This window comes from Cebus imitator, unplaced genomic scaffold, assembly GCF_001604975.1.
Source record: "Cebus imitator isolate Cc_AM_T3 unplaced genomic scaffold, Cebus_imitator-1.0 Scaffold316, whole genome shotgun sequence".
Taxonomy (NCBI): Eukaryota; Metazoa; Chordata; class Mammalia; order Primates; family Cebidae; genus Cebus; species Cebus imitator.
In genome coordinates, this window is record NW_016107631.1 from 1543676 (window position 1) to 1558919 (window position 15244).

Sequence of the window (15244 nt, forward strand, 5' to 3'; positions counted from 1 at the left end):
TAGTTTTAGTAGAGACGGGGTTTCACCATGTTGACCAGGATGGTCTTGATCTCTTGACCTCGTGATCCACCCGCCTCGGCCTCCCAAAGTGCTGGGATTACAGGCTTGAGCCACCTCGCCCGGCCAATTTTTGTATTTTTAGTAGAGATGCGGTTTCACCATGTTGGCCAGGCTGGTTTCGAACTCCTGACCTCAGGTGATCTGCCCGCCTGAGCCTCCCAAAGTGCCTGGGATTACATGTGTGAGCCACTGCGCCTGGACAAGAGATGGGTTTTGACTGGGATTGCAGACTTGGGAATCACAGGCTGGAGCAGGAAACGGGGCAAGAGGGAAGCAGGCTGAGGAGCCCAACATTTAAGGGTCAGGCACAGGGAGAAAGGTGGGCGGGTTGGGGGTGGTGGCAGAGCCAGATCTGGTTTACATACACGCACACAGGCTTGCCTTTTTTTTTTGAGATGGAGTCTTGCTCTGTTGCCAGGCTGGAGTGCAGTGGCGTGATCTTGGGCCCCTACAACCTCTGCCTCCCGAGTGCAAGCAATTTTCCTGCCTCAGCCCCCCAGGTAGCTGGGATTACAGGCATGTGCCACCACGCCTGGCTAATTTTTGTATTTTTAGTAGAGACGGGGTTTTGCCATGTTGGCCAGGCTGGTCTCAAACTCCTGACCTCAAGTGATCTGCCCACCTCGACCTCCCAAAGTGCTGGGATTACAGGCATGAGCCACTGCACCTGGCCATTGCTTGCTTTTTCTGGGGTCTTTCAGTGCCCTCCAGGGGCCCTCCTGCCCACCTTCCTTGCCAAGACCCAAGCTTGCCTTCACTCCGTGTAGCTTCAGGTAGAAGCAGTCAAGGGGCTTGAGGCCCTCGGGCGTCTTGACGTACTTGGGCTCGCCCAGCATACCAATGTACACTGTCACCTGGAAGTGGTTCTTCTTCTGGCACACAAAGGCATCGTCGCCCACCGAGAAGTTGAAGCCCTTGTCGGCGTCCACGCGGTAGGTCAGCATGGGCCTGGGGGGGCGGGTGAGGGCACTCCCCTGAGGCCCCAGAGCCAGGCCTGGAACACCAGTTCCTCCCATCTTCAGGGTTCCAAAGCCATTTCCCACCCCATATCCCTGCATCTTCAAACCACCAATGCAGCTGCCCCTACTCCTGAGAAATGGAAAGTGAGTGCCGGGAGGGTTCCAGTACGGGGCTGCAAACTCCTCCTCAGCGTTCTCTCCTCTACCTCGAGCCTCAGGCCACCGCCCTGTCCTGGTGATGGGGGAAGCAGGGCAAGACCCTGAGGCTCACCAGTTGGGAGGGAACTCCTGAGTTGGGGGGTGGGGGGGAGGGTGCTTGACTCTCCTCCCCACACTTGGCTCCTTCCCAGAAGGCTGCCTGAAGCCCCCTTGCTCACCCAAGACGGGGCAAGAGGGGCTGCGTCTGCAGAGCCTCACAGAGCCTGACAGCTGGTTGCCCTGGAAACGGTGGAACCAGGCGCCTGCTCTGCTGTGGGCCCCACCCCTCCCCACCAGCTTGCTCAAACCCCCTCATTCCCACTCCCTCCGTCCCACGGAGGGAAGGGGGCACTCCTGGACGCTTCCTCAACCTCAGCCTCAGTGTGCCCATCTGTTTGCTGGGTTTAGTGTCCCATGTTTGGATCCTTTGGGACCCCTCTAGTTGATAGTAAAAAGAGCATCTGTTGGCCTGTGGCTTAGCGCACCCTTACTCAGGTCCCCAGGCACAAGAGTGGTCACAGGAGTGCCTGATGCCAGCCTGAAGGAAGCTGGGCAGGGAGAACGTTTCCAAACTTGTGGGAAGAGGCCGCTGGGCCTGGCCAGTATTGACAAAGGCCTGGGCTGTCCACTCTTCCCTCCTGGAGCCCCACCCACCTGCCTGAGCTAGCAGAGCCCTCGGGAAGCCTTTGAGCTGCTTCCGGGCTGCAGCTGCCAAGCTTCCTGGCCTTGGGACCTGGGGTGGCAAGGATGGCCCAAAGAGTATGGGGGTAAGGGTAGAGGGCTTCGTCCCCATGCCAGAGAGGCTGGACCACCATATGACTGCACCCCTACCTGGCAGGACCTCATGGGACCCTTCAGCCTCCACAGCAGGCAGAAGCCCCCAGCCCTGGGGTTGCTGGCTAAGAATTCCCTCAAGGCCTAGAGCACCCAACTCCAGGCAGCTGGTCTCAGCCACCGGCCCAGGCCTGGCAATACCCAGTTACCCTGTCATCTGCTCACTGGCCTTCTAGGGGAGCCAAGGGGATGGTCCCCACAGGGATCCCAGCCTGGGACCTGGGAAGATGGAACCATCTGGGTGTGGAGGGGGCGCTAGGAATGCTCAGGCAGCCTCTGACCGGATCCTCCCCAGCCCCTCCTCCCTCTCTCCAGGGAAGGGGCTGCCAGGAGGGCCCAGCTTGGGCTCAGCTTCCGGCTACCTTCCCGGAATGCAGGGGGAGGAGGCAGGGAAGGAGGAGCCAGGAGAAAACACCCATCTGCCCACTTCTCCCTGACTTGTTCCCAGCTGTCCCTCGCTGTCAGTCATCACCTTCTCAGGGAGGCCTTGGGCGGGCTTAGGAGTCAGGAGCCCTGAGTGCCAGTCCTGGCTCTTCCCTGAGCCTGTTTGCTCTTCTGGGAAATGGGTGCTCCCAGACCCTGCTCTGGGACCTTGATGGAGTCCTGGGCTGGGGCGTGCCAAGATGGGGTGGCCTCGAGGAGTGGGGAACGGCACAGGGGACTCACAGCTCCTTGTAGTTGGCGTCATACAGGGTTGCCCACTTGTTCTGCTGATGGGGCTGCCACTTGATGGACTGGTAGTTAGGGTCCAGGTAGGAGCCACTGAGGCTGTCATTGTCCTGAAGGAGGCCTGGAGGGAGGGAACACCCATGTGGGCCCTGTGCCCCAGGCCCCATACCCCACCTTGAAGGGTTGGCCAGCCACGTACCAGGGGAGGGGGCACCTGGTGGGTGCCAAGGCGGTGTCTGGACGCGGGCAATGCTGAGAGGCAAGGAACCAGGGCCTGGGGAGAGCGGACCCTGGGGAGGCCAGGGTGGGGATGGGGCTCGAGTGGGATGCAGAGGCAGGGCCGTCACCGTCCCGGGTTCCTGTTTGATCATTCCATTCAGCATCTGGGCATTGAGGGTGCTGGGGGGGGATTCGGAGTGCTTCCTCTTCTTGGAGGGGTGTGTGGGGAGCCTGGGGAAACAGAAGTGTCCCATGGGGGTTGGCTCTCCCTGAGCCCCTCCCACTGGGTGGTATCCACCTCTTTCCCCTCTTTAGCCTGTTTGGGCCAGAATCTGCCCCACCCAGAGGACACCTCCTGCAGGAAGCCCTCAGGCTTTGCTTCCTCCTACTCCTCATCTATCCATGCTGTCATTTTCTGCCTCCATCACTCTTCCCTTCCCCCAGACTGTGGACAGGAGCCACATTTGACTTGGTGTCTCCAGCAACAAGGTTGGCTCACCCAGCAACAAGGCTGGCTCACGGAATCACAGCAGTCGCTTGAGGAATGAATGAGTTTGTCCCTGCCTGCATTGTCACACTCAAGGTCATTCTTTATAGTAGCGGTGCTATGGAGAGCAGGCCCCGTGATCAGAACCAAGCCACAGAGGGCCTGGGCCACAAAAGCCAGGGAAGGGAGCTTCCTGGGGTGGGGAGTTTCAGGGGGACTCCGCAGCACCCCTTCCCCTTCTGGTTTACAAAATGTTTTGACTGCAGAACCTTCCTTTGAACTAAGCCTTTCATGGACTCTCCACGTGATAAAGCAGATGAAAAGACAGGCAGTAGTCAGAGTGGGGGGCTTGGGTCTAGGAAGAAGACTCCTCAGAAACCTGAGGGTTCCATGAGACAGCTGGAAAGCCAGGGGAGCCTGGATAACAGCACAGCCCTGGCTGGGCCCTGTCTTGGCTCTGCCCCTGGCTCATGGTCTGGGCGGGACATTTCCCCCATCAGAACCTCAGTTTACCTACCTGTGCCCACTAGATAAGGTAGTTGTGAGCAATGAGCCATGGCTGTAAACCCCCCAAGGCTTTGCTGGGCAAATGTGTGTAAATCCGTTGACCCCGATCTGCCCTGCAGAGCCTTCTGCTCTTCCTGGGTGCATCCCCACCCCTACTTCCCTCTCCAGCCTGCCTGCCGCCCACCCTGGTCCCTGCACGCCACCTTCCCACCCCAGGGAGCTGGCCGCCCACGTCTTACTCAGCTCCGTGCTGCTGCAGGAGCTGGTGCAGCATCTGGGACTGCTGGGTGTGGTGGAGCTCAGTGGGCACCAGCCCCTGCCCCATGGCAGCGTAGGGAGGGATCGGGGGCTCAGCCTTCATGTACAGGTCCCGCTGCAGGACAGGGTAGTGCGGTGGGGGTGGTGGAGGCGGTGGGGGGCCTGGCAAGTGGGCTGGAGGTGGGGGCGGATGCTCCAGGTGGGAGGGCACTCCCACGTGGCACAGCGTCTCAGGGGTTATCGTACGTAGGAGATGGGGTTCTGCAGGAGAGATGGGGAAGCAGGCATCTGAGACCAACGTCGCTCAGGCTCCTGGGAACCATCCTCCCCAACACAGTCTCCTGCTTCCACCCCATCCTGGGCCAAGCCTAGCGGCTGCCCCCAATCTGCCCCAGGTGGGAGGGCGGTTGATCAGCCACCCACTAGAGGCCTGGGCAGGGGCACGACCCTGCCCAAGGGAGGGCAGCCCTTCACCCCATCCTAGGCACCTCCTGCCCCCAGGCTGGGCCAGGGGATCCAAGCCAAATCTCAAGCCCCCCCAACATTGTCCCCCTCTCCTCTGAGCCCTGCTCCTCCTCTGGGCCTCAGGAAGGAGTCTCCGGAGACCCCCAGGCCAGACCTGCTGGGTGCTCCTCCCTCCGGCAGGCAGCCCCTCTACTGGGTTCCCAGGGGCCAGCCCCCCAGTCTGAGCAGGGAGGCCCCAGCTCCCTTTGTTCCCCAGGAGGCATTCCAGGGATGTTTTTGGTAAGATAAACAGAACTCTTGACCCCACTCTGGGCTGTGGGGAGCCTGCTGCCCGTGGTGGTTCTGCTCTTGGCCACCTGGGGGCCGGGGCACCCCTGAGCACCCTCTAAGCTGAGGTGGGCCCAGCCTGGGAAGCCTGTGCTCAGGCTGCACCCACGGCCTTCCCCAGCCACCCACTTACCGCCGAAGGGCGCGTCCATGATGGCGCAGGCGGGCAGGCGGGTGGCATCACGGCGGGGATACTTGCTCAGAGGCAGGGCCAGGCTCCCCACCCGCCCATGGGGAAACAATAGCCAAGCTCCGGGGAGTATTTGACCAGCGATAATCTCAGCCCGTTGGGCAGCCGCTGGCCCCCTCCCTCCTCCCCTGCTTCCCCGATAAGGCCGCCTCAACCACTTGCCCAAACCCCAGAGGGGGAGGGTGGTGCCCGCTGGACTCACCATTCACCTGCTGGGGGGAGTAGGCCTCGGAGCCCGAGTCTGGGGGAGAGTCCGGCAGTGTGCTGTGAGAGCCAGGGGAGGGGCCGGTGGGTGAGCAGCTGAGCCCCTGCCTTCCAGCTGGGCAGCTCCTCCGAGTGGCAGGGTCCCAGAGCCCCCCAGAAGCTGGGGACATTGAGGTTTCCTTACATCCACCCTTAGGGGCATTTCTCTGCATTACCCATGTTGGGGCACCTGACAGGGCCTGGGGCTCAGGGGGCCACCCAGGATGCCCTCAGACCGACTGGGCACTTGGGGGACAGTTACTAGTGTCCCTGATGATGGCACAGGGGCTCAAAGGCTCCTGCCCCGGTCCAAGGGCCAGGCCTTCTTCTCCCTTCCTGCACCCACTGAAGCCCCACAGCTTCCTGGAAATGCAGGGCCCTAGGGGGCTGGGCCTGGGGGCGTTCAGCGGGTCACAGAGGCTGCCCCATGAGAGGCAGGTGTGGACTGGGAAGGGAGCCAGCACCACCGGGCCTGGGTTTATTTTTTTCTTGCAGGTTTCACTTTATCAGTGCTCAGGAAAAAGAACAAACTCAACCCAAGAAGTCAACACGTCCTGCATGAACCCTGTGCTCGCCCAGCAAGTGGGAGGCTGAGGCCATGTGGGGTCCAGCTCTGGCCATACCTGGTCCCCACATCTGGAGCAACTCCCCATTCCCATGCCCAGGGAACTGCCAGAGAAGCCATGGCCCTGTCATGGACACAGCCCCAGGGCTGGCTCCAAAGTCCCCCGTACCCCTGTACCAGCCTCCCACCTGCCTTCAGGGCCTTGGGTAAAGACCTATATGGTTCAACCCTGCAGGTTTTGTGTGAATAATACAAAAGCGTGGATGGGGACTCAAACCTACTCCTCGCCACAGCCTCGGGCCCCTTGGTCTGCCCACTGCCTTCCTGCACTTCCCTGAAAATGGCCTTGGCTTCTGTAATGTGTCAGGGTCTTTCACACCCTCCAGTCCCTGCAGTCCAATGCCCCAGGTCCACAGGACCTTGTGTTCTTTCCTCTTAAATTTCTGTGGCATCCGATTAGTCCTCTTTCTGGGGATGTATTGGTGAATACTCCTCCCAGTTAGGCTTCAGGAGCCACTGCAGAGCCATGCCTGTCTTTTTTTTGGAAACAGAGTCTTGCTCTGTTGCCTAGGCTGGAGTGCAGTGGTGCAATCTCTGCTCACTACAACCTTCACCTCCCAGGTTAAAGCGATTTTTGTGCCTTAGCCTCCCAAGTAGCTAGGATTATAGGCATGCACCACCACGCCCAGCTAATTTTTGTATTTTTAGTACAGAAGGGGTTTTGCCATGTTGCTCAGGCCAGTCTCGAACTCCTGACCTCAAGCGATCTGCCCACCTTGGCTTCCCAAAGTGCTGGGATTATGCCTGTAATCCCAGCACTTTGGGAGGCCAAGGTGGGCAGATCACTTGATTTTTTTTTTTTTGAGACAGGGTCTCTCTTTGTCCCCAGCAGTGGCGTGATCACAGCTCACTGTAACCTCAACCTCCCTGCCCCAAGCTATTCGCTCACCTCAGCCTCCCAAGTAGCTAAGGCTACATGCACACGCCACCACACCCAGCTAATTTCTATATTTTTTGTAGAGATGGGGTTGCATCAAGTTGCAGGCTGGTCTTGAACTCCTAGGCTCAAGCAATCTGCCTACATCTGCCTCCCAAAGTGCTGGGATTACAGGTATGTGCCACACGCCCAGCCTCATGTCTGTCTTGTTTATCACCTAGACTCAGGCCTGGCCTTGGGTCCCTCCCTAGAGTGGCCCTGGCCACAGAGTCCCTGTGTGGCTCTGGACAAGCCCCTTTCCCTCTCTGAGCTTCCGTGTGCCATTAGAATCCTGACGGGAGCAGTGGCCAGGGCTCCTTGTGGGGTCTCCCAGGAGCCGGATGCTGGGGAAGGCTGATGAGCTCACACAGTCACAGGCATGTGATAGAGCACCGGGCACCAGCAGGTGCTTACTAAATGTTACTTCTCCTCCCCCTCCCCCCAGGGGCTTGTGGCTTAGGAAAAGCCTCACAGCCTCGAGCAAACAGTTGCCTTCTGCAGCAAAGGTTCACCCCTGGCACCCCAGGCCTGGCCTCCACTACCTTCTCCCCAGAAGCCAGGGAGCTCAGGAAGCACGGCCGGCCAAGTCAGTGGCCACCATGCACCCAGGGCTTCCTCTGTGCCCTCACTTGCTTCCCAAGATAATCTTGAAGGGTAAGCATTTGGGGGTTCACTGTACAGCAGAAACTGGGTTGGCCGGGCACGGTGGCTCACGCCTGTAATCCCAGAACTTTGGGAGGCTGAGGCGGGTGGATCAACTGAGGTCAGGAGTTTGAGATCAGCCTAGCCAACATGATGAAACCCCGTCTCTGCTAAAAATACAAAAAATTAACTGGGCGCGGTGGCGCATGCCTATAGTCCCAGCTACTCAGCAGGCTGAGGCAGGAGAATCACTTGAACTCGGGAGGCGGAGGTTGCAGTGAGCCAAGATTGTGCCACTGCACTCCAGGCTGGGTGACAGAACAAGACTCTGTCTCAAACAAAAATAATAATAATAATAAAATCAACTTAAGAATGTGAAAAAAAAAAAAAAAAAAAGAAACAGACCATGGGTTACTGAGGCAGAAGGCTGGCACATGTGGAGGCTGAAGTTGGAGCCAGGCTGTCTGAACACAGCATTCATGGACCCAGTGCTTTAATTCTCTTCCACCCAGAGACAGGGGCCCTACCCTTGCCCTGCGCTCCCCTGCAGACCCATGCTCCCTGCCTCCCCTGTGAGCCTGTGTCCCCGGGGGCTGCCTTGGGTCTGGCTGGGTGGGTGGCTACCTGGAACCTTTGGTCAAAACCAGGCCCAAGGTTCAGCCCTGGGTCAGGCCCCTGGTGTGGACTACTCAGAGAGATGAGGGGAAGGGCCTGGGAGGAGGAGTTCGGGCTCCAGGAGGTTTGCTTGGGAAGGGGGAACTGAGGTGCCACATCTGAGCCATCAGCCAACTCCCATGGCCACGGGACATGTCAGCCGGACTCGTGAGTGCGTGGGGGCCGGCGCGGTGAAGGGCGTTTAGGGGCCCGGCGTGTGTGCCCGGGTTCCAGGTGTTCCCGTGAAGGTAAACAGTCATGGCCTCCAGTCCGGCCACCTCCCGTCCACTCTCCACACAGCCCTGAGATTTTTCTAACACTTACGTCAGCCCTCATCACTTCGCAGCTGCCCACTGCCTTAAAACAAAGCCCAGGAATCGCCCCTCGGCCTGGCCCTGTCCTCCCCACCCTCACCTGCCCACGCACAGTCAGTCACCCAGCTCATCCCATGCCAGGCAGGCATCCAGCACCTCCCAGGCTACGGCCACGGCCCCGATCCCTGCCTGCCCCAGGCCTCCACATCCCCCCACTCCCTGCCCTCACTCACCCTGGGGCATAGGGAGCCTTGGGTTCCGCCTTGATGGGGGGCCCGGTGCCCCCTGGGTAGGGCTTGGGGGCGGCGCCCATGCCGTTGTTGTTGTTGCAGTTCAGGGGGGCGCCGTAGCTCGGGGGTGGGAGGGGACCATGGCGCCCTGGGGAGGGTCCACCCCCATGGGGGCTCAGGTGGTGGACCCCGCTGGAGCCAGGCATCGTGGGCTGCCCGTGGGAGTAGGAGGCCGAGCTGGCTGGAGCAGAGATGTCAGGGAAGCAGCTGCGGGGAAGGGGGGCCGCTCAGCTCCAGCCAGGACCCCAGACCCAGCAGGGAAGCAGCCACCCCGTCCCTGCAGGGAACTGTGGAGATTTCGGAGGAGTCAGTGGCTGGGAAGGGACGAGGAGTGGCTTTCAGAGATGGGACTGTGGAAGACCCCAGGTCCGGTCCTCAGACCTCCCAGGTGACAGAAGAGAGGCAAGGGGCCGGGGGCTGGGCAGGTGCAGGCCAGGCGAGGGGGCCACTCACAGGTCAGAGGCATCCTCCTTGCTGATGTATTCCTCCAGGATGCTGGTGTCTATGTTGGAGGGCTCCAGGGCACCGTTGATGTCATGGCCTGCGGGGCAGAAGAGGTGGGCTAGAGTAGGAGCTCAGTTTCCTGCAGACCCTGGGTGAAGGGGCCCAGCCCTCCATCCCTGCCCAGGCCGGCCCTCCAAAACAGATGCCCCTGCTCCCTCCCATCAGGTATCCATGTGGGGTGGGCTTCCTTTCCAGGAAGCACTGATAATTCCCCCACCTTGCCACAAGGCCACCTTCAGTCTCGGAGGAGGGCAGGGGCCCAGAGCATGGGTTTGGGTACAGAGAGGCCTATCCTGCCCCTCCATGCCCCTTTCTAGCTGCGTGACAGGGAGCAAGTCCTTTCTGCTCATCTATCAAATGGGGTCACTCTCCGTCTGTCTCCTGGGGTACCGTGAGGCACAAATGAGGTGCTTACTAAGTTGAGAGCCCCGTGGGTGGTCCACTGCCCTCGATAGGGTGGCTTGGACCCAACATGCACTGTCCTGCCCTGTCCTCCAGGGGTCAGGGCCCAGCTCCAGGCATGCAGGAGCACAAGGCCTCGCTGAGTGGGACCGTATATTCTGGGGGCCCACAGGGCTGGGGGAGCCTCCTGCACCCAGGCCCAGCTGCAGGGGGAGTGGGGATCAGAATCAGGAGAGACCCCCGTACCCTCACTGGATATGCCCATCACCCTCTGGGGCACAGGCTGGGGTACTTAGCCCCCTTTTTCCAGAGGAGGCAGAGGCCTAGAGAGAGAAGGGCTTGCCCTAGCCACCCAGCAGGGAATGACTGCCAGAGCTCCACTCCTCTGCCGGCCGCCCTCTCCTGGGCCCTTGGCGCTGGCCCCAGCCCCATCGAGGGGAGGAGCCCCTGGAGGAAAGGCAGCCAGTGCTCTTGGGCATCAAGAGGAAGGACAGGGGAGGTGCCGGCCTTTCGCCTCCCTGGGTCACCTTGTGGGGGGAGCCAGAGGGCAGGGTGATAAGGGGGCTGACGTGGGAGATGCGTCAACCCCGATAATGGAAGACAGCCTCACCCACACTGCTGACCTGGGCTGGCCAGTGCCACTGAGGCAGGAGGGCCCCTCCCACAGGCCGCTGGAGCCTAAGTCTGGGGTCTGCCCTCTCCTATTGAGCTCAGACAGGCCCAGGAACAAATCCTGGCTCAGCTGCTCCCTGCTGTATGGCCTTGGGCAGGTCACATGCACTCCCTGAGCCTCAGTCTCCTCATTCGTGCAATGGGGACATGTCCTGCTGTCACTTCACAGAGCTGTTTTGAGTATGAAACAAGATTAGGTCTGTGAAGTGCCAGCCACATAGTGGGTGCTCAGCGGTCGCAACAGCCGTGTCACTTCCCAGCCCCAGAGCCCTAGGGTCCCCGGGAGCCCCCTGCCCAGGCCCCTCCCTGGCCCCAGCCGGCATTTCAAGAATGCTGAGCCCCGCTTAGGTGATTAATGAGCGGCTAAGCCCTCCTGGGAGTCACGCGCTGCCTGCAACAGGCCAGGGCCCTCCTGCTGACCCCCACCCCCAGCTCGCCCAGCTCAGAACAAGGGACACCCACCACGCAGCGCCAGTGGCCGTCCAGGGCGGTGCGGCCAGAGCAAGAGCAGCTTCCCAAGCTGGGCGTGGCCAGTCCGCCTGCCTAGGTTACAGGACCCCGCCTCTGCTCAGGCCCCACCCCGCCTTTCCCAGTAACTACAGGCCCCATTTATTGAGTCCCTACTGTGTGCCAGGCACTTTGTGAGTCAAGTACATTAATAATCACAGGAATTTCTTTTCTTTTGAGACAGAGTCTTGCTCTGTTGCCTAGGCTGGAGTGCGTCGGGGCAATCTCGGCTCACTGCAACCTCCGCCTCCCAGTTCCAGGGATTCTCCTGCCTCAGTCTCCTGAGTAGCTGGGATTCCAGGCACCTGCCACCACGTCCAGCTAATTTCTTGCATTTTTAGTAGAGACGGGGTTTCATCACGTTGGCCAGGCTGGTCTTGAACTCCTGACCTCAGGTGATCCGCCCACCTCAGCCTCCCAAAGTGCTGGGGTTACAGGCCTAATCACAGGAGGGTCTTATGTGCAAGGCATCCTGCAGTCTCTTCACCTACAGCGTGTTACTCAATCCTCACAGCCAGAATGGTGACCATGACAGAGGCAGTGACGTGACCGAGGCTTATACTAAGTATCTCCCAGTGCTTCTCAACTCCTCACGGTGATGATGACAGTGACAGTGGCTATCACTTGATGTCTTCCTCTTGATGCCCAAGAGTCCTGGCTGCTTTCTTGCACTGATTTCCCTCTCTCAACCGTGGGGATGGCGATAATAACACCACTGTTCAGAGAGGTGACATGATTACCACCCCCTCTGTTCAGAGAGGTCAAGTCTCTTACCCAAGGCAACACAGCAAGGAGGATTCCAACCAGGTGCAGGGGTCTGACTCCAAGGGGGAAGGTGTGGCTGGTGGTTGCTGTGCCTTCCCCACCCCACCTGGTGCATCGCCCCCACCCTGACCTCTGAAGCTGCAAGTTTTTGAGCCTGAACTTGGAATTTACAGTGAATGATGGGCTGAGGCAGGCATGGTGTTGCTATTTATAATAGGCCCAGCCCCCTCCTCTCCTGGCCAGGAGCACTCCTAATCGCCCCTAATCCTCCTACCCACCTCCCTCAGGATAGGGGGCCTCAGGCAGAGGCATCCTGGGAGACCCTAACGAGAACCAGATGTGCTTTGGGGGAGGAGGGACCCTCCCGTGCCAGGGTCTGGGCGGCCGGAGGACGGAGGAAGGAGGTGGGAGGAGGGAGCCGATGGGGCAGTGTTAGGGAGGGCCAGTGGGTGGGGGAGAAGTTTGGGGGTTGGGGGTTCGGAGGGCCTCCTGAGGAACGCTGACCCCACACCTTCTCCTGGAAGCCCCGGAGGCTGCCTCATCTCTTCCCCACGCTGCTCGGCCCCCAGCCCGCCCACGAACCACACTGCAGATTTCTAACAGACATTCCAGGAGGACAAGCTGAGGGCAGGGGCTTGCCAAAGCCCAGGGATTGCTGAGGCTGAGGGCAGAGCCCCCAAGAACCCAGGACAGGGGTAGGGTCCCATGGGCACACTCTTGGGAGCACCCCTCCCTAGTGCTCCCCAAAGAGCCCCAGAACATCACTGGATCCCGACCAGGGGTACCTGCCAGGCAGAAAGCGGAACACAGGCCACATGCTCATTCTGATCCTCAAGACCTCTCTGAGAGAAGGGAAGCTGCTGAGAGAAGGGACGCCGGGCCTGCCCGAGGCTGCCCGGGGCCCAGCAACCCGAACACAGCAGCATGAGCTCACAAACCAGCATCTCTGTCCTCGCCTCCTCAAATCCTTCATAACTTCCTACTGCTTGGGAGAAATGCGGAGCCCTCTGTAGTCCAAGGCCTGGCATGGTCCCCTGCCTGCCCCCACAGCCTTCTCTCCTTCCCCAGGTCCCCTTCCTTCCCTCCTCTCCCTGGTCAGCCCCTGCCTCCTTTCCATTCTCTGCCCCACATCAGGGCCTTGGCACATGCTGTTCCTAAGCCCGAAAAAGCCGGGTCCTATTCACGCTTTAGGTTTGGGCTTAAATGTAAGCTCCCCCAAGAGGCCATCTCTGACTCTCCCATTCTCCTCTTTAGCAGGGGACGGAGGAGTGGCAGCGGTGTGTAATTCCGTCTCTGACTCTCCCATTCTCTTTAGCAGGGGACGGAGGAGTGGCAGTGGTGTGTAATTCCTCATCAGCTCTTTACCCTCCCACCTCCACACACCTCACGGGGCAGCATGGGTGTCTGTCTGCCGCCCACCCACCACCCACAGCTCACTCACCCAGTGGCCACTCTGTGCCCAGCCCCGTGCCATGCACTTTACATGGCTCATATTGAATTCTCCTCTCAACCCTACAAGGTAGGTGATTTTCTTTTTCTTCATTTTACAGACGAGGAAACAGAGGCTCAGAAAGGACAGGTGCGTGCCTGTAGCTCACAGGGGCAGATGCTGGGCTGAGCGCTGCTCTGTTCTGTCTCTCTGGGATATAGTATCCCAGCACACGGCAGGCACCCAGGAAATGTTTGCGGAGTAGATAAGCCCAGTGGTCATCGAGGGACCTCGGCCAGGCCATGCTGTGGTCAGGGCCGGGGCTAGCCAGGGCCCCTCCAGGTCCCACTCCTGCCCTGCTGAGCTGTGCACCTCAGCTGTTCCTCATTAATTAGGCCCTTTATTACCTGCCTGGAACAGGAGCCAGACACTGCCCCTTCCCAGGCAGGCTGCGATCCCAACTATGGGAAGGCAGCCCCTCCCCTCCCGCTTCTCTCCGCCTCCCTTTAAGGCCACCCAGCTGTCCAGAAAAGGAACGGAGGGCACCCAAACCAGGTGCAGGATGAGAGCGAGCAGGGGCCCAGGTGGTCCCTCCACCCAGGACCCTCCCTTTCGCCCCTCCTCGTGCTCATGTTCCCCCCCACCCACCAGCTGTGGCCTCTGGCTGAGTCTCGGCCATTGTCCCGGGGGACGGGGGAGGGTGGGGACACGGCACAGTGGGAGGCTTGTGCCCTGCCCACCCCCTCCCCTGCCCCGTCAATGGGGCACTTGTCAATTCATGCCCCAAACATGGCGGAAATCCCGTCAGCCACGTGGCTGTGGGTAGGGTGGGCTGGGGCCCGAGGATGCTGGCCAGGCCTGGTCGACCTGAACCTGGGGTGCAGAGGGCACCAGGGCCCAGGCCGGTTCCCGAGGACTCCAGGTGCTCTGAGTGTCCACTTGGGGCATCTGAACCTGAGGGATACCCTAGCTCCAGGCAGCAGCTGAGGGCCAGGATGGTAGTGGAGAGGAGACAGCCCACCTGGACATTACCATGATGCACAGAGAGACCCCCAGAGTCAAAGAGGCCTGGCTTCTAATGTGAATCCCACTTCATGGCTGTGACCCTCAGCAAGTGACCTGAGCCCTGGCCTCCTCCGCCATCAGGTGGAGCATGAATCCCTGCGATGGAGTGAGCCTTAAGCCAGGAGACCCCCAGGAGGCCATTCCTCAGTCAGGGTCAACCACCCTGTTTCCATCTCTCCTGGGACTTCCATCTCCTTCCTGCCCATGCTGTCCCCTCCCCCGAGGCCACTCCGCCTTGCTGCACATCTGCTCTGGAGCCTCCAAGGGGCCTCGGCCTTCTCCTAAGTCCCTCCAACGCAAGGCCAGCACTCAGCTGCTACTCTTTTTTTTTTGAGATAGAATCTTGCTCTGTCGCCGAGGCTGGAGTGCAGTGGCGAAATCTTGGCTCACTGCAACCTCTGCCTCCCAGGTTCAAGCAATTCTCCTGCCTCAGCCTCCCAAGTAGCTGGGATTACAGGTGTGTACCACCACATTTGGCTAATTTTTGTATTTTTTTAGTAGAGATGGGGTTTCACCGTGTTGGCCAGGCTGGTCTCGAACTCCTGACCTCAGGTGATCCGCCAGTCTCAGCCTCCCAAAGTGCTGGGATTACAGGTGTGCGTCGCTGCACCTGGCCCCTGCTGCTATTCTTACACATGCACAGCACAGTCCGGCCTCCGAGCCTTGGCCCCAGCCATCCCTTCCAGTGGGTCGGCCTTCTGTGACTGCCTCCTTGCCTGCCCAGGCAGCCCCTCCCCTTCCCTGCAGTCACAGAGGGCCCCCAGTGTTATGGCTCATCGCCCAGCCAGTTTACATGGGGGCAAGGCACAGTGGGCCTCACCTCCTTTAGTTTGGACTTTCTGTCTTTATTAATATAATCTATAACTGCTAGCTGCCTCTGCTTCAGGTTCAACTTGTGACCAGTGCCTTCTTAGTCAAAATGCCTTCAGGTCAGATGTTTGCTTGGGCAAGCAACCCTTTGCCTCTCTGCATCAAATCCTCAAATCCTCAAATACCCCTCTCCTTTTTCTTTTTCTTTTCTTTTTTCTTTTTTTTTTTTTTTT

At 59.8% G+C, this 15244-nt stretch overlaps 1 protein-coding gene across 5 annotated transcripts in view; it reads right to left on the reverse strand.

Moving 5' to 3' along the window:
• The window catches only part of MYRF (myelin regulatory factor), a 36874-nt gene that overhangs the window by 13583 nt on the left and 8047 nt on the right, over window positions 1–15244 (reverse strand). For 4 of the 5 annotated variants that reach the window (XM_017503850.2, XM_017503847.2, XM_037729719.1 and 1 more), the window contains exons 2-8: window positions 9311–9398; window positions 8801–9064; window positions 5376–5437; window positions 4173–4452; window positions 2920–3170; window positions 2718–2841; window positions 813–1008 (exon numbers count right to left, since the gene is read on the reverse strand). In XM_017503850.2, coding sequence (XP_017359339.1) covers window positions 813–1008; window positions 2718–2841; window positions 2920–3170; window positions 4173–4452; window positions 5376–5437; window positions 8801–9064; window positions 9311–9398 — 1265 coding nt within the window. Of the gene's footprint in view, window positions 1–812; window positions 1009–2717; window positions 2842–2919; window positions 3171–4172; window positions 4453–5116; window positions 5241–5375; window positions 5438–8800; window positions 9065–9310; window positions 9399–15244 lie in introns of those variants that run through there. The other variant, XM_037729720.1, reaches the window with a different exon arrangement.